The following is an 18,225-nucleotide window of genomic DNA, read 5'->3' on the forward strand; positions in this document are numbered from 1 at the left end:
TGCGCGTCGAGATATTTCGAACTTGTCCATGTAAATTTATTCGATTGGAGTCCCCTCGCGCGGAGAAAACGCCGCCTCTATCTTGATCTCCATCTCGCTCCATCGTCCTGCCGCTCTTCTCGGATTTGCCTACATACGAAGCCCGATGGAAGCATTACTTCGCGACACTTTACGCATCGAGTTCCTAGAATTACGGGTTTATCCGACGGCCGGCCGGCCGGCGCAGCGCTCGGTTTAAACAGTTTGATATACGGTCTCGTGCGACAGAGCGCGCGCGAGAATATCAGCGTAAACTCGTCGGGCGAGAAAATTGTGGGTATCCGCGTAATTTCGTGTTTTCTCAGCTGGTTAAAGAGCCACCGGGACGTACGATCGTGCGCGCGCGCGCGCGCGCGCGTTGACGATTATAAAGGACAGGACGGGGGACACGCCTGCGCGACCGCGTGTAATAAGTAATGCCTCTTCTCCGTGGTGTGACGTAATACAGAGGTCTCGAAGGTCGCGCCGATGGAGCAGGATTTAATAGGGAGTCAAGGATCGCAATTAGTTACTTATACGTGCCGGCCGCCACTCGATCGCTCGCGCTCGCTCTAGTCTAACTTGTTCGTTGTTGACTGAGAGTCACTCGAGGTAACGAGACTCGCGCGCGTACTCGACGCGATTCCGCCTGGAGAATCTCGCTCTCGTTGATAAGGCTATAAATCTCAATACGTTATCGAGGGAATACGTTGCGGAATAGCAGCTTATGAATAACAGTCATGTACGAAGCCGCGCCGCGTCGCGCCGCGTTCTTGAAAAGGAGGCATTACGGAACGCGTGTGCGATAATCGAGTCGAGAGCGCGCGAAAGGCGAACGGTAACGAGCGAGTGAGAGCACGCGTAGTGTGTCTCGTGTGTACACGGACGTCGTGAAACTGTAATGCTTTAATGGCGACGTGAGGCTGAATCGAGGTTTCGACAAAGAGAGATACGTCGAGTACCTTTGGAGTTATAAACCAACGGAGGAACGGGTCCCACCTCGCAAACTCGACTTTACGAAGTCCATTACGAGATCACGTTTTTTAACTGCTTTCTAGCGGAGCGCACTCGGGCAGAATTCCAACCGAAGACTTGCTCGCGTGGATGTGTAACGTTGGACAAATTGCGACAAGATTCTTAGCAAGATTTTGCGACGAACGGTGACCACCTCCCTCGGCGTTTTCGCTATTCAGATTTCCGATTCCCGAATTAAGCTGCAGAGTATTATAAAACGTCATACGATCGCTCTGGGACATCCTAAATTATCTATAAATCCCTCTGTGCCTTCCACACGTGCAAGTACGATATTTTTATCTCCATGCGCGACTCCCGCCGGTACACTTCTGGAACAAACACGAAGCCGAGAATAATACTCGACTCGAGGAACGAAAAAAACGCTTCTCTCTCTCTCTCTCTCTCTCTCTCTCTCACCCTCGCAACGACACACCCGTCAGTCCCCAGAAGTCCCCGATCAAGAACGAACCGAGAACGCGACTCTCGTCAATGCGCGACGTCTTGTCTTCGCCTGTAGATTCTACAATCGAGGATCGCGATCACGCGATCATCGTGATTGCCATGTCGTCACGCTCGTGCGCGGTCTAACGAGCAAGTGGAAGCAGCACGAGGAGTCGTGGCGAGACTCGTCGCTCGTCGTCGGCAAGCACATGGGTGTCGGCCCCGTCGCGCTGCGCGAACGCGAGGTCGCGCGAGCCGATCTCGGAAGCGCGCTCGTCCGCTTCGTGTGACGTTTCGCCGTGCGCTCGCGCCTGAGTTCAACGACACTCGCGCAGCGCAGCGCAGCGCAGCCGAGTGCGCAATCAGCGACGCGCGAATGCATCGCGTTCGCGCGAAGCGCCGTCGAGGTGGGACGATCGAATTGGCGAACGCGGATAGTGGTGGTAGTGGTGGTGGTGGTGGTGGTGGTGGAGGTGGGGGTGGTTGCGGCGGCGGCGGCGGCGGCGGTGCCGGAAGAAGCGGAGGAGGCAGCTGGCATTGTTTACCGATGTATAATCACGAGTTCTTCAAGACCGTGTGGACGAAGATAGGGCAGATGTGCGGCTACATCACGTGCGCCAAGTCTTACCTGTCAGGTCAGTACGTTGCCCGGAAAGATCCGCGCTCTCGTAATCACGCGTGGACAGCTCGAGCCTGGGGAAAAATGTCCGGTGTACTCGCCAGTGTTGGGCATTGGTTCACTTGCGAGGAAATATAGGAATCTCGGAAATTGAAAAAAATTCTGAGACTGCGCGGAAGTGAAGTAGTTCGTCCGTAATGCCAAAACTATTTTTTGTTGTATTCTTTGTGCGGAATGAAATTTATATATGAAAGTTGTAGTAGTGTATTTCGTACTCTTTGCAACTGTGTATTCAGATCTTGACAAAATTGGAAATTTTTTGAAACCCCCCTCCGTTCTCCTCCAATTTTGTAAAATCTGAATACACAGTTGCAAAGAGTGTGAAATACGTACGTCACAACTTTCGTGTAAACTATTTTTGCATATGCCTCGTATTTTAAAAGATACACGTTAAAAATGAAGGTGATTTTTTTTTTTCGAAGGGTGGTTTCATCCCCTCAGAATTGAAAATGGAATTCCGCGTGAACAAAAAAATAGTTTTGCATTACGGATGAACTACTTTACTTTCACACAAAGAATTTTCAGAATCTTTTGAGCTCCCTATGTTTCTTTGTTAGCCGAATTTTTTGGCGGCCGAAGCGATCTCTCGTCGAAACTGAACTCAGTCGTCATGTGTGGAAAAACGATGTCCGGCACTTGCCAGTGTTGGGTGTTAGAGAAGTGAAATTTCCAGTTGGCAAGAATCACCAGTCAAGAAATCTGCAGTCAAAATTAGCCAATCGTCGAGTGTGTGTGTGTGTGTAAAAAATATGTTCGGTACTTGATCGATGGAAATTATCTGAAATAGACTGAGTAATCTGAAGTAATCAGAACTGAAATAGCAATCAGTAGTGAAAATCGTTAAGTCGCCGTGTATCATCCGATCGCGAATAATTTACATTTGAAATGGACGTACATTTGAAATGGAGTAATTTAATCGATTGACGAAATTAATTATTGATCAGCGTATAATCAACGATTTAGTCGATCAGAGTCAGTGTGTCCGGTTGAACGGAAATTTTAATCGATTAATGCCCACTAATGGCGCACTCGCCAGCTTCGACTTGCAAACCTAACCTAACAAATGCTCCGTCAGGTTAGATTTCTCTCTTTCGTAGATTTAATAACTCGATCGTCGGTTAAACTTCCGTACGATCGACCTGGGAAACCGCTCTCACCTTGCTCTATCGCGTTCTGCCGTTCTGTCGTTCAATATACGACATGATCTCGCGATCGTAGGTTTTATTGTATATCTAATCTGCGAGTCCCCTGCGTTATCATCGTACGACCGCCATTGAACGAGTGATCTTATCGACTTCCTTCAGCCTTATCCTTGCGTTCGAATGGTCGAACGGTCTCCGCGTTTCTAATGGGTCGTCTCGACTAAAGTAGAAATTGCCGTCAAGCGTCGCAGAGACAAAAGCGCGCTAGTTAAGCGACTGTCACATGTATTTATCAACAACGAGCGTTATCTCTGTGTGTGTGTGTGTGTGTGTGTGTCTCGAGGAAAGTTTATAAACGCGCCGGGGGACTTGCATATAAGCGCGTATCACGCGCATCACGCTCACGAGAGCGTGTTTAGGCGTTGTGTTGCAAACGCGTAGCTCTCTCGTGAGCGGCGCGAGCTTTTCGCTCCGTGGAAGCTCCGCAGCGACACACAGAGCGCGATGATCTTGTTCTCTGAAAAACCGCGGAGCCCGGCTTGTTGACAAGCGTTTATTGCGCAAACAAGGCGGTGGGCAGCAGCGCTCGCCACGGATTCTGTTTCGTCGACGCGGCTCCGGAGAAAGAGGCCTGTTTGTAGAAAGTAAGCGGAAAAACAGGTGAAAGCGGCCGAGGGTATCGTCGAGACAACGGGAAAACTCGTCGCTGCGTCTATATTTATCCCAGCCGGTATCGTTCGCGCCGATCGAGATCGAGGAAAGGTGCGGCGCGATCGTTCTCCCGCGATCGCGTTTAACGAGACCGCTCGCGCCGTTCGTTCGCGAATTGAGCTCGCGATTAGAAACGCCGAGGCCGAGGAAACGGGCACGCTAAATGACGCTAAGCGGGATTTGTGTGTGAACTGAGAATCGAAGATAAAATGTAACGCCGTACGGGCTGCGTTTATATTGTCTCTTGGTGACGCTTCGGACGCTTACCCAGCGCCATTTCGTCCCCCGAAGCTCTGAAAGACCGACTTTTATTTCGAGATTTATATTTGGCGTTCAACACTGACAGAAAAGTATATGATATTTGGAACTATAATGATATAGTGACTAAATTATAGTCCGAAATATCATATTTGTAGTAAGTATTACCAATACCATAATATCGGTAATAATTACGATATAGGTGTAGTATAACCAACCGTATAATATTTTTACTAAGAATTATAGTAGGTTAAACTCTAAAATTATTGTATGGATACCAATATAAAATGATAGGTAAAGTAACTCTTTTGTATAGTCAATATTATCGGAATATTTGCTAAATGATGACAGATGTAACTGTATGAATATTAAATCTCACTATATTTGTGCATGAGAAATTACCATGTATGTGGTAAAAGTAACTAAACAATTATTATTTAAGACAATCATTGACTATATATTTGTGTTTATTCTACTATATTTTGCAGGTTCCACTATAAACTGTGGAACTATAAAAATATGTTTGACGCCAGAATGAACTGTAAAATATAGTGAGATTACAGTTAATTCAACTATATTTTTCTATCAGTGAATCATCTCGATTGTCCGTCCGCCCGCACATTTAATCGGCCCCAATTTTTAATTGCACTGAGCAACGTATCGATCATGTAACTCATTTAACTGCAGATGGAGTATCGTGACAAGCAAATATTAAATTAAAATTAATTAACGGGGAGGTAGGTAATTGATAGTTTGATTAAAAAAAAAAGTACCGGCCAATTAACTTTATTCTTCCATAAACTCTTTGCTGCTATATTTTTATTGGCGTTAAAAATGTGTCTCCCGCGGCAGCTGTCGCGTCGCGATCGTTCGGGTCCGACGATGTTTGCGGGGTTAATGTTTCAAGTCGAGACTGACGCGCATAGTGTAATATAACAATATAAAATATAAGCCTCTGCCACGCGTGCGATTATCGAGGTTGCATCTTGACAATGAACACGATGATAAGACGAAGACACCTTTCTAAAATCCATGCCGCTGCCTCAAGAGCTGGGAGCCGTTGCGGCCGTTTTTTCTACCTTGTGATTATTCCGACTGTGCTGCTAACAGGTGAAATTGATCTCTCCCTATCTCCCTCTTCCCCCCTCTCTCTCTCTCTCTCTCTCTCTCTCTCTCTCTCTCTCTCTCTCTCTCTCTCTCTCTCTCTCTCTCTCTTTCCCCCCTTGGCGCTGGCGCGCCGCGAAAGAAATACGCTGGCCGCGTATTTTCTGGCGGAACGCGAACCGCCGATTATCGCGAAAACAATTTAGCGTGGTAGGAGAAACGCACGGGATCGTTCGGCGTTTAGGATAATAATAGTACCTTCGCCAAGTACCCGGCTACATTTACAGCCGCAAACGCCGGCCGAAAGAGCCCTCGCGCAAATCGATATGACTCGTCGCTATTATTATTCTCTCTGCCTGCGGTTTCTTTTGCCATTACCGGCCCGCCGATATCGTTCGCATAGTTGTCCGGTAATAAATCAGTATGCACTCGCATTAACCGCGCGCAGGCTTGGATAATGTGTCTGTTTTTCACCGACTGGACCCACAATCGCGTTTACCGCGAAAAGAAAGGTTCTTCTGACTGTAAATCTCTTGTCGCGCCGTTACAATTATCAACACACAGAGCACTCGTTCGTTTTCGAAGCATCGGTCCTTTATTAGGCTTGCTAGGCGTCCAGCTAATACGTATTACAAAAATATCCCGATTATTCAACATTCTCCTCACTCACGTTCTGCAAAAAATGATATTTCTGCAAATTATGGTTTCGGTTTCTCCTTTTTTTTTCTTTTTTCTTTTTCCTTTTTCTCCGGGAAGTCTGCTGAGATCTTTCAATCCTCGAATTCGGCCACTGCACGCTCATTTTCTCCTCATAGACGTCCTCTCTTTCGCGTTTCCGCTCTCAGCCCAAGGTCCATCGATCTGTTTCCGTTCAGCGGGCCGATCGTTGCGTAAACTCGCGGGGACTCGCGGTTTAGCAATTGTAAAATTCGCCTGGCTTGCAGCTCGAGCGCGCGCAGATTGGATTGTCTCGTTCGGCGACTTCCCTCGAGTCGCGCGGCCGGGAGGATCGTCGACTTCGCGGGAAAAAAATGGGCGGTAACAAAGTGACGCGGTCGTTACGCGGATGTACTTTCACTCTCGCCGATAATGAGCTTCCCGTGCCGTTGATACGCCCGCGCCCGCGTTCGATCGGAAAGCGTGCGTGTTTCCCGCCGCGCAAAAATCACACGATCTCGCTGTCACTCGCGAGAGAATCGGCTGTTTCTCTCTCTCTCTCTCTCCTCTTCTTGATGTTCCTCCGACCGAACGCCGACCGAGGATTACCCGATTCTCGAGATGCCAGTGATTTAGCGACGGTCGTTTCTCCCATCTCATCTCATCTCCTGTAATATCCGCGCGCAGTTATGTGTACTGTCGCGAAAGGTACCATGATTATCTTTTCCATGGGATGCTATTCGGTTTTTACGATGGCGAAGAAGCTTACACGACTACTCGTCCACTCGTCGGCTCGCTGGAGCCGAGAAAGGAGAAGAGAGAAAAAAAAGGAGATCCAACGGCAAAAAAAGAAAGAAAAGAAAAGGGTAAGAGTGAAAGTGGAGGCGTAACGCGCGCGCTGCCGCGCGCGAGTCACGGGTGCTTCTAACGAGGCGAACACGCGTCTAGATTTTCACTTACAAATGTGAAAAAATAGCCCATTGTCGTGCCGGCCGCGGTCGTTGGCTTTCGCCGTGCGCGCAGCGCGTGTTTCCGCTGCGCGGTCGTTCCGTGGATGGATCGTTCCCGATCCAGCGTGCGTCGCGCACAAAATTTGCGCGCGTATCATTGTACGTAGAATCGTGCGTCCAACAAAACGTCCCCGTCCCGCGGCCGGCAGAGCCCGTCGCGTCGGAAAAGCACGCGAGCGGCCACTCGAAAACGGCGTCTTAAGTTTCGCTCTCTTGGCTGCGCGCAAGACTATTTACACCCCTGCGCGGCGAGACGCTTTATTAATATTGCATTGAGTTATTTGCGCAGTTAGTTACGCACCAAGTATTTTATTTATATACAGTAAACGTGTAAACGCTGAAATTTGCCCGCGCGATAAACAATGACGCGACCCGGTGAAAATATACAATACGACGACACGTTGTTTTAGCAGGTCTTCCTGCTGTGTGCGGCCGCGCCGGAGAAGAAAGAGCGCGCGAATTCCCGCGAAGTATGACGAATAGAAAGTGCGTCGTTTGAATCTACTCGCCGTCGTCGCGCTTGCGTCACTCCGTTGTAAAGTTAGAAACGCCGGAGATACGGAGAGATGAAAGGCTCTAATGAATCACCGTGTGCTCGTACGTGTGTTAACGCGCGTATACGCGTCTGCATTATAATTAGTAATATCGGCGGGAGAAGAGGAGAGACCGGAGGAGGGGAGCAGGTGTAGAGAGAAAGAGAGAGAGAGAGAGAGAGAGAGAGAGAGAGCTCTCGTTTTGCGCAGCACGTTTGCAGGCGAAGCGACTCGCGCGCGCGCGCGCGATCTAATCGGAAACGAAAGTATCGACACGTTCGAATCGATCGACGAGCAAGCGGTCTCGCGCATGCCGGGTGCATCGACAATTAATATATCGACCACCCACCCACACACACACACACACACACACACACACACACACATACACACAGACGCGCGATGTCACGTACTCGTGCGAGCGCGTAATGTGTGACGCATCGCAAGAAGCCGACCACGCATTTCGAGAAACTGGGTTATAGCGGAGCCCACGACCTAGAACTCCTTTCCTTTTCGGCACTTCCGGTTTGCCATATTTACGATCGATGCGCGGCTTCCACCGGTTTCGCGCGCGCGATCTTGACCGAAATTCGCCGGCGGTTCCGCAAACAGCTGCCGCGGACTCGCCGCTCGCCAGAACGAGACACAACGCCAGGTTCGGCGTTGGCGCGCGTTCGAACGTTGCGACGCGTTCACAGAGGCGCGCGCTCATCGTCGACCCCGAGGAGCGAGGAAAGAAGCGGGGGGAGAAAACAAACGAGACGTGCTCGGGCGGAGGACAAGGCAGCGCGCCGTCCGCTGGCGTAATGACCGATTAGAGCGGAGCTCGTTGACAAGCGCAAGTGCGACTTAATTGCGAAATGAACGCGCATCGCGTTGCGCATTTTCGTCACGATAACGCCGTCACGAAGCGGCAAGTCCGCGAAAGAGCGGAATAGACCCTTTGGCGTTTTGTCAAGCCGCTCGGTAAACTCGGAACTTATATCGCGACACACAATCCCGTCGCGTTCGTGCCGACGGGACATCGACAAGTCTCGAAGCCGTTACGACACGCGTATCAGCGCGCGTCGCGACGAAGGATGGCACCTATTAAACACTAACACACACACACACATACACGTACACGCTCACATACCGGCGCATCGTTCGGCGTACGGTCGTAAAACTGGAGCGAAGAAATAATAGCGTCATCCTATAAATATGCTCAAGTACGTAAAGTCGTTGCGATAAAACACCGCTCCGCTGCGTTTCCGCCCGAATCTTTCGGCCGCGTGAAACCCACGTAAAAAAAAGGGCTGTAAGCAGTTTGTTTGCTTTCCCCGCGCGCTCCACAGCGGCCGGGCTCGGAATCGTAGCGTGCTCATGCGCGCGATACACCCACGTGCCTTTTAAAAGATTCATTGTCATCACGGCGTAAGTACACTTTGACGTCGCCGCTTCTGTCAACTCTGCGAGCCTGTGTGGATGTCGCGAAAGAGGTAGAGACAGAGTGCGTGCGTATGTGTGGGTGTGGGTGTGGGTGTTGGGTGTGTTGCGCGGGTAGCACACTGAATGATGCACGTCGCAAAGTTCGGCGTCTCTCGCGTCAATGCTTCTTCCGAAAAGCTCCATCAGGTTCGACTAGCGCGGAATCGCGGCGGTCTCCACAGGTAGTCGAGCGAAGTCGAAACTTATCACGAGCCGAAATTCACAAGCGCGTGGATTGGCGGGTTACTCTGACATTAAGGGGGATATTACATGCGCCGCAAGGCCGTTTTTAAGGTTATTTTTGAGAATTTTTTCAAGATCAGTGGGCTTGAAATTTTCACAGTGTATTTAGTAATGTTCAAAGTATAAAAGGAATTTTATTGAATCACAAGAACCGATCCAATTTGCAGCTATAATATAAAAGTCATTCGTTCGCGCAAGCTCTGTGTTTGCCGTTGACATAATTCCGGGCCTCTCACTACTCTGAAACCAGAAAATGAGAAAGATTTTTAAAATTTACGGTTGCCATTTATAGCCCGTACGGAAATGAAGGCAGTGAAGCCAAGTTTGGAAAAATAATGACTGTACAGAAAGAAAGTATCGAAAATGAGACTTTTTCAACTTGTACTCATGTTTGCAAAAATGAATAAAATAAAATGTAAAAAGTGGTCAAAGTGGAGACGAAAACCACATGTCTACTGTATACTGTGTAAAAATTTCAAGTTATTCGGTTCAGTAGTTTTTGCGTAATCGTGTCGACAGTTTAAAAAAATGGTGTTTCCAGATAAACGCGTTTAAAGTTTCATGGTGTATCTTCCTGGTAGATAATAACAAATGTATTTTATATTTGAAACATTAATGAATACACTGTGAAAATTTCAAGTTGATCCTACACTAGGAAAAATATATTGTTGCGTGAACCAAAATTTTATAACAACAAAATAATTTGGTTAAAATATGCCCAACAAAATTGTTTAGTTCCTGCAAACAAATATCTTGTTTGATTACGGTTTGTTCGTATAACGTAATACTTTTGTTATAGCAACCAAAAAGCTTTAACTATATGAATTTTGTTGAAAATACTATAATTTTTTCTTAATATATAAAATCTAAATTTTAGTGCACAGAAAGACAAAATAGTATCCATTGGGCATTATTTTAGTTTATGTAAAATAATGTTTCGTTATTATGTAATTTTTACGATTAAAATAACTAAAATGCTTAATTCTGATATATGAAATCTAAGAACAAAATCATTTGGTCCAGAGAACAAAGCAGAAAAATATATTTAGTTGAGACAACTAAATATTTTGTTATATAAAACAAGATATTTGGTTGCTATTAAAAAATGCCTCAACTAAACAGTTTTGTTAAAGATACTACATTTTTTTCCTAGTGTACCGCGTTTCTCTTGGAAGAATTCGTAAAAGTGGCCTTGAAAACGACCTGCTCCGCATGTAATTCCACCCTTAATATTTCCCTCGTAACATTGGAAATAATACATATATAGATGGGAGAAGATACATCGAATATCAAGGTCTCGCGGAATTGGGGTAGTTATTTGCGGGGGAGAACTGCTCAGCGTCACACTCGTCCACCCTCGCAACGAATGTTCCTGAAAAAAAAAATCGCTTCGAATGATTCTCGTCACCGTGATATGATTTGGGAAATAAGTCCCCGTCTTCGTCGTGAAGATAGCATCTCGTATCGATAGAAATCGTGAAAATATCTGTCCGCGTATAAACGTGCGGAGAATAACGATTATATTCGTCCCCTAATAATTACCACTGGCATGCCGCTGCTCCGCAGCTCCGGAATTTTGCGACGACAGACAGGCGGACTCGCGGGGCGCGGGGAACAATTAGAACGCGAGAAGTCGGAGGTGCGTCGCGCGCCCTCCCGCGGCTCCGCGATTTCGTCGTCGCGACTTTCGGCCTCCGAACGCGGGCCGCCTTTTTCCCCGCTCGAAATCATTTAGCGCGGAAACCGCCGCGCAGTTAGCAGCGGAGCCTTATTTTCGCCCTTAAATCTTCGTGCTCGCGAGTCGGCCGGCCGAATTATCACGCGCGCGGTGTATTCTCGCGTACGGAACCCTCTCGTGCTGTCTGGCAGAGTGCCCGTTATACGCGAAGTGCTGCCCCGGTCCATCATCCCTCGTTGCTCTAGGCAGCGAGTTCACCGAGGACGGGGGCGGGGGGGAATGTCGGGTGCGGCGGCGGTCTCGGCGGTGCGAGAACGAGGGGAGAAATCGGGGACGAGGTCGCAAAATCGCGACTGGATATCTCACCCTCTCGCTGCTGCACTTCACCGCCACCGCCAGCAGCATCGCTGAACGAGCGAGCGAGTGTCTCGGTTTGTTTAAGATGGACGTCCGTTTTAATTGTCGTGCTTGTTAGCGATCGTCGTGTTGTATTTCTAACCAGCGCGTCGTCGTCGAGGGCTACATTCTTCGCGGGAGGAACGGGACGGATTCCGCTCTCGAGATCTATCCCTTCGACAATCCTCCGACAGACGATGGTCCTGAATTATTAGCCGGATGGGGAGGGAAGGAAAGGAAGAGATGGATAAATAGATAGAGTGGTGGAGGTCACTCGCGAAGATAATCCCACAGGGTGTGGGGGCTTTGGCGGCGCTCGTAGCGACGTAAAAACGCGAATAAACGCGACCTCCGCGATATCGCGCGATATAAAAACACACCGCGGCTGCGGTTGCGGAAAGCAGGACGGACGGACGGAGGGGTAACGTTATTTCGCTCTCTCGTGTCCGCATCTGTAAAATAATATCCGGGGTTAATCAGATACAGTTTTGCTCGGTTTGTCCGCCGTCGGACCTCGGCAGCGCGTGCTAATCGAATCGCACGCGGTAAAAGCGCGCCGCGCCATTGCGCGGGGCATTTGTCGACGGCCGATGCAAACTACGCGCATGCGCATGCGCGCGTAGCCTCGCGACCCTTTTAATAAGCCGGCCGTGCGTGAACGCAATAACGATTTTACGAGCGAGCCGATTTATTCCTCGCGCCGGGAGCTTTTCTCGCCGAAGAAAAAGGCGCTTCGAGGAGCGGGGAGGGGGGGAAGGGAAGAGAGCGAGGAAAATAATAGCGAGCGATCTGTACTCACACGTGCAGTGGACGCGGCGAGGCAAGTCTCGGGAGGGGGGGGAGGGACGCGAGTCTCTGTCTACTTCGTTGAGCGCGTATAATCGTCGCTGCGTGGTTTCTGCTTCCCCCCCCCCGCCCCCTCTCTCTCTCCTTCTCTCTCGCTCCAATTCTCTGGCGCTCTCGTAAATTCATGGAAATTTTGGCGTCGTTCGCTCGATTTGCGCAACGCATTATTCGTCGCAATCAAAATCGGACCGTCATAATCGCGCTGCGATCTGTCACAATTGAGAGTGCAATTGTCACGATTCGCGAGCGAAAATCGAGTCGGTTGTATAAAGCAACGGCCGAGGGAGCGAGGAGTCTCCTCCTCGATGCTGTTCCCCATTTATCTTGTCTTCACACATCGTGCACTGAGAGAAAAGTATATGATATTTGGAACTATAACGATATAGTAACAAAATTGTAGTCCGAAATATTATATTTATAGTAAGTATAGTAAGTAAGTATCATAATATCGATAATAATTACGATACAGGCATAGTATAACCAACCATATAATATTTTTGCTAAGAATTATAGTAAGTTAAACTAAAATTATTGTACGGATGCAAATATAAAATGGTAGGTAACTCTTTTATATAGTCAATATTATCAGAATATTTGCTAAATGATGACAGATGTAACTATATGAATATTAAATCTCACTATATTTGTGAATGAGAAATTGCCATATATGTGGTAAAAGTAACTAAACAATTATTTAAGACAACCATTGACTATATATTTGTGTTTATTCTACTATATTTTGCAGGTTCCACTGTAAACTGTGGAACTATAAAAATATGGTCGACGCCAAAATGAACTATAAAATATAGTGAGATTATAGTTAATTCAACTGTATTTTTCTATCAGTGGGGGGGGAGTGCAATTGCGAATTAAGTCGCCGGATTCCGCGTCAGAGTCCGGAGCACAAATCGCGCTTGAATATTCTAAAGCGACACTCGGCTCGGGTATGCTTTACGGTTTTGATTTACGTTTTCGTCCCTCGCGATTGGATCTTGGACTTTGTTCTGATAAATTCATCACATTCAGCGAATGTGCGCTGATAGAAAAATATAGTTGAAATTAACTATAATCTCATTATATTGTATATAGTTCATTTTGACGTCAACTATATTTTTATAGCTCGTGGAACCTGCAAAATATAGTAGAATAAATACAAATATATAGTCAATGATTGTCTTAAACAATTGTTTAGTTACTTTATACCACATATATAGTAAGTTCTCATTCACAAGTATAGTGAGATTTAATATTCATACAGTTACATCTGTCATCATTTAGCAAATATTTTGGTAATATCGACTATATAAAAGAGTTACTTCACCTACCATTTTATATTCGTATCCATGCAATAATTTTAATTTAACTTACTATAATTCTTAGTAAAAGTATGATATGGTTGGTTATACTATGCCTATATCGTAATTATTACCGATATTATGGTAATATTTACTATAAATATATGATATTTCGGACTGTAATTTAGTTACTGTATCATTACAGTTCCAAATATCATATATTTTTCTCTCAGTGTGTCATCTCGCTGGGATGATGATGTTTTTTTTTTTCTTTCTTTTCTTTGATTTTTTATCAAACTCTAGTGATATACACTCTCGTGGTGCTTCCTCGCGTCCTCGCGCCTCCTTCGGTCGAGATATGACGAGAAACAAAGATATCTTATCGTGATATTTCCCCCGTGAGATAAAACGAGAAGAAAAAGAAGCGAGTCACTGCGGAGCGACGATCTAATGTCGCTGGAGTAGCCGTCACAATTTTTTCTCGCGATGTTCTCCCGCTGCTTCCCAACTTTTGACCCCCGCTGGTTTCGCACGCACACACACACACACACAGACAGACGCGCTTTGCAAACACGTGTGCGCGCGCGCGCCCTTGCATCATTTCGCAGATCCTCGGTAAATACGGCGGAACGGAGGGAATGGACGATGAGGGAATGGCGGACCGTCGCGGGTCACTCGTTTGGCAAATACGAGCGAGCGCAGACGCGCGCTGTTAATTACACGATTTTCCGAAGGTGCTGATTTAACGATGCGCGACGGACGTGACCCGAGGCCACGTTTCCATCTGCGCTTTCGAAGACGCGCACGAAATGAAAACGCCCTCGACGGCGCGGTGTCTCTCGGGACCCAAGAGAAGAAGGAAAAGAATCAGAACTGTTTATCCAGCGATGTAAAAATGAGGGACGGGCAAGCAGTTGCGCGTCGTTCAATCGTTCGATCGATCGTCAATTTCCATCGAATTGAATTACTCACGATTATCATACACATATCGCCGACGATCGTATCACAGTGTCTTTGTCCCGTCTCCCCTAAAACCGCAACGGAACCGCCGCGCCGTCGATTACCCGCGCGAACTTACCGTTCGCTCCGTCGAGACGCATTCAACTCGCGCGCGCGAAAATACCGTGGGAAGCTCTCTTCCCAGAAGCCGCTTCCGATCGATTAACGAGACGGTAGTTAATCATGCGACGCCGAGGACTCCGTCAAACTCGGGTCGCAACTTCGCGCGGCCGCCCTTCCCCTCCTCTCGTAGCCGTATTACTAGCAACTTCCGAACGTGATGTCGCGTCTACGCGTCTGTACTTCAGGCTGTTAATACTTCGCCCTGTATTAAGTACCCGCGATATTCCCCTCGTCCCCTGACCCACCCCCGGCATCATCCAGCGCGCGTCGTACCGAGTGAACGATGCGGAAATCTGGAACAAAGGGACGCGACACCGCGCGCGCAACACGGCCGCTCTCCTGCCCTCCGTCCTCTCTCTCTCTCTCTCTCTCCTCCTTCTTTCCTTCCCTCAGCCGCTCGTCCATTCGCTCCGTCTTCTCTCCCCGTCTCTCGAATCTAGGCTGTTACCGTGGCAACACAGGTACGGGACGCCGAAGAGATAGACCGCCGAAGGCCACCGGAGAAGAGAAGAGACGGCAGAAAACGGGGAAGACTCGCTCGCTCACTCATTGCTCGTCCTCTCTCGCCCTCTGGGCTTCTTCCCTCCCCGTCCCTTCCCCGCCAATCTCCCTCCTCCCATCTTCCTCCTCTTGGCCTGATCAGATGTTCGAAAAAATCAATAAGACTCTCCCTGCCGACTCGTTCTCCTCCGTCTTCTCTTTCTACGGCGGTGTACGGTATATGCTCTGTTTCTCTCCCTCCTCTCTCTCTCTCTCTCTCTCTCTTCTCCCGGCCACGGTGCGACACTTTGTTTGCGTCACACGCCGAGAGAAGCCACTACAATGAGAGGGACCCGGGGAGCACGGGGCGAAGAGGCCGGATGACTCAGGAGGGTTGAATGCACACGTGGAACGCGCTCCGTTGAGACCATCGAGTATCCGGCACAGCTGATCGCGCGCCACGAGAGCATATAGAGAGAGACCGTGTCTCTCTGCCGAGCTGCTGCTCCTGCGCGACGCGACACGACGCGACGTCTCGAGGACGAGCATCGATTCTTCAGTCGAAAGCCTTCGAGTCGTGTTCGCGTTGCTACGAGCTGCCCCGAGCGCACGAGCGAATGGATTATTCCGATGTTTTGGATGCACGGAGATGCGAGAGGCGACGGCGGCGGTGGTACACGTAGGCACAGATGTTGCCGTGTACGTAACGTGTGCGGCGCAGAACGGAGGTGGGCGAAAGGTCGCGTGAGAAATTCACCTCGGAGAGGTAAAGTCGAGTTTGCCTCGACGCGAGATCGATTCGCGAGGCGAGTCGCGGCCAAGTTTGAATATAAGGAGTGATTTCGATACCGCGTCTCTCTCTCTCTCTCTCTCCCCCCCTCTCTCTCTCTCTCTCTCTCTCTCTCTCTCTCTCTCTCTCTCACTCGACCTCCTTCGCGAATGTTTTAATTCGGTTGCTTCTCGAGCGCACAGGATAGACGCACTCAAATTACTCGGATAGCTCTGGGGTATCGAAATATGCGGTAGAGAGACAGAGACGTGCAGGTAGGACGAAGGAGGTGGGGGCGAAAGTATGTATGGCGCGATAGTAGAAAGCGGGAAATGCCAATCGAGAAGTTTGTTGCGCCGGAGTTACTTCATGGCTTCGTTCAAACGTAACTGCAAAGTTCCCGGCGGAATTGGCTTAAAAGTATGAGCGGCGGTGTGTGTCCTTCATTTCAGGAGGATTCTACGCGCGAAGCGGATGCGCGGCAGTCTGTCGCTTTCTTGACCCGACGAGGAAATGAAAAGAACGCTCGGCTCGGACTCGCTTTGTCGGAGTTTATTCTTCATAATCCCCAGGAGCGTTCACGAGGACATTTTTTTATGCAACCATATGACCGTGCTGCACAGCGCGGCTTGGATGTGTTTACGACAGGATCCAAATTCAATTTGTCCTTTGACTTTACAAAAGGAACATTTACATGTACAATATAGTTTTTCGTGTATTACAGCTGGCCTTTTCAGCTGGTTCGAGTAATATGAGTACGCCCTGGCCGAGCAGGCTAGAACACGGTACTTTCTCGGTGCACGAGTCATCGCACTTGCACTCAGCTCTTGAAAATTTCCCGTGTTCGTTCTAATCGGCCAACTGACGTCACTCCGGAAACCCGCGAGCAACGACTTCTTTCGCGGCGAGCGAAGCTTAGAAAGCGAATCGGTTCAGAATCGAAAATCCCGGCGTGTACACCCAGGAAAAAAAGGAGAGACAGAGAGAGCGAGAACGAGAGAGAGGGAGGGAGAGAGAGAGAGAGAGAGAGAGAGAGAGAGAGAGAGAGAGAGAGACAGGGACAGAAAGAAAGAAAGAATCGCGGTGGCGGTGCATAAAGACATCCACTTCCTGGCGAAATCGGAATAATTAACAGAGCAATCCGCGAACCGAACCGAACCGAGGCGAGGCGAGGCGCGGCGAGGTGAGGCGAGAGGTGAAGAGAGGGCTGAAGTGAGGTGAAGTGAAGTGAAGTGAATGGGAGTGAGTCAATGAGCGAAGCTTCGACTTTAGATCCGGTTCACCCTCCGACGAATGCCGTTCACCCGCCGCGCGTTGTACGTTCTAATAAAGCGCGATTCCACGCGCGCGTGCATGGTTATCGCGCGCATGCCGGAGCCATGCTCGCGCGCCTTGAATATCGTGACTAGGCTGAAGGAAACTCGTTATACAACCCTGCCCCTCCCTCTGGCCCCTCCGCGCTCTCGCGCGCGTTCTCTCGTCGCCGGGAACAAACGGCGCGCTTCCTCGCGGTAGTCCCCGGGCCCGTAGCGGTTGTTGGGCGGACCGGTGCGCGCTTAATTCCCACGGGCAGCAGTGGGAAAGAAGCCGACAACCGGCCAGCTACCGTTTTACCGGCCGTCCCAGAATCGCCCGGCGAGTGGACGCGCGCATGAAACGTTATTCCGTGCGTGACATTCGGAGCCGCGTCCGATCCCGAGTCGATTTCTTCAAGGCGGGGGACCCTCTCGTGCCGGATTCGCGCGCCGCATCGCGGCGAATTGCGAAATGCCAAATGTTGAAACTTGAAAGTTGAAGGAGAGAGAAAGAGAGAGAGAGAGAGAGAGAGAGAGAGAAACATCAACGAGTAAATCACACGGCCCCTGTATCGATTTTTCCTCCCGGTTGTCTGAGAGTTCTTCACGTAAGTTTCGCCGCGTTGGACCCGGGAATGAAATTAATTACCATACACGGCTTACATGATTAATGTCCATCTCCAACTTTTTAATTACGTGTGCGCGGCGCAAAATGAGGGGCGGGGGAGGGGAGAGGGTGAACCGTCGGAACTCTCACGCGCCAGGTAGCTTCTCTAAATATTTCTCTTTTCTTCTTTATCATGATTCAACGAAGTCCAGATGTTTATTTGCACAGCTTGTGCGAGCGCTCGCGTCTTTCGTCAAACGCGCGCGCTTTGGGTCCTGTTATTCTCGTCGTCGGAGCTTCCTTTCACTCGACTGCGAGGGCCCCTCGTACGTTCGCCGTATAATTCCATTAACTCGGTTACCACCGTCCTCTCCCGACGTATTAACCGCTATTACTACGATGACTCGCGTTATCGACGTTATCGGTCCCGTTAGCCAATTTCACATAATTATCAACTGCT

At 48.9% G+C, this 18,225-nt stretch overlaps 1 protein-coding gene across 3 annotated transcripts in view; it reads left to right on the forward strand.

The window, feature by feature from the left end:
• Positions 1-18,225, forward strand: part of trc (Serine/threonine-protein kinase tricornered) — a 144,774-nt gene that overhangs the window by 73,444 nt on the left and 53,105 nt on the right. The window contains exon 1 of one of the 3 annotated variants that reach the window (XM_011142890.3): positions 1,981-2,108. The exons of the other annotated variants lie outside the window; for them this stretch is intronic. Within the exon in view, the coding sequence (XP_011141192.2) occupies positions 2,021-2,108 (88 nt within the window). The 5' untranslated portion in view covers positions 1,981-2,020. Of the gene's footprint in view, positions 1-1,980; positions 2,109-18,225 lie in introns of those variants that run through there. 3 annotated transcript variants of the gene reach the window in all.

This window comes from Harpegnathos saltator, unplaced genomic scaffold (genome assembly GCF_003227715.2).
Source record: "Harpegnathos saltator strain DR-91 unplaced genomic scaffold, Hsal_v8.6 scaffold220, whole genome shotgun sequence".
Lineage (NCBI taxonomy): Eukaryota > Metazoa > Arthropoda > Insecta > Hymenoptera > Formicidae > Harpegnathos > Harpegnathos saltator.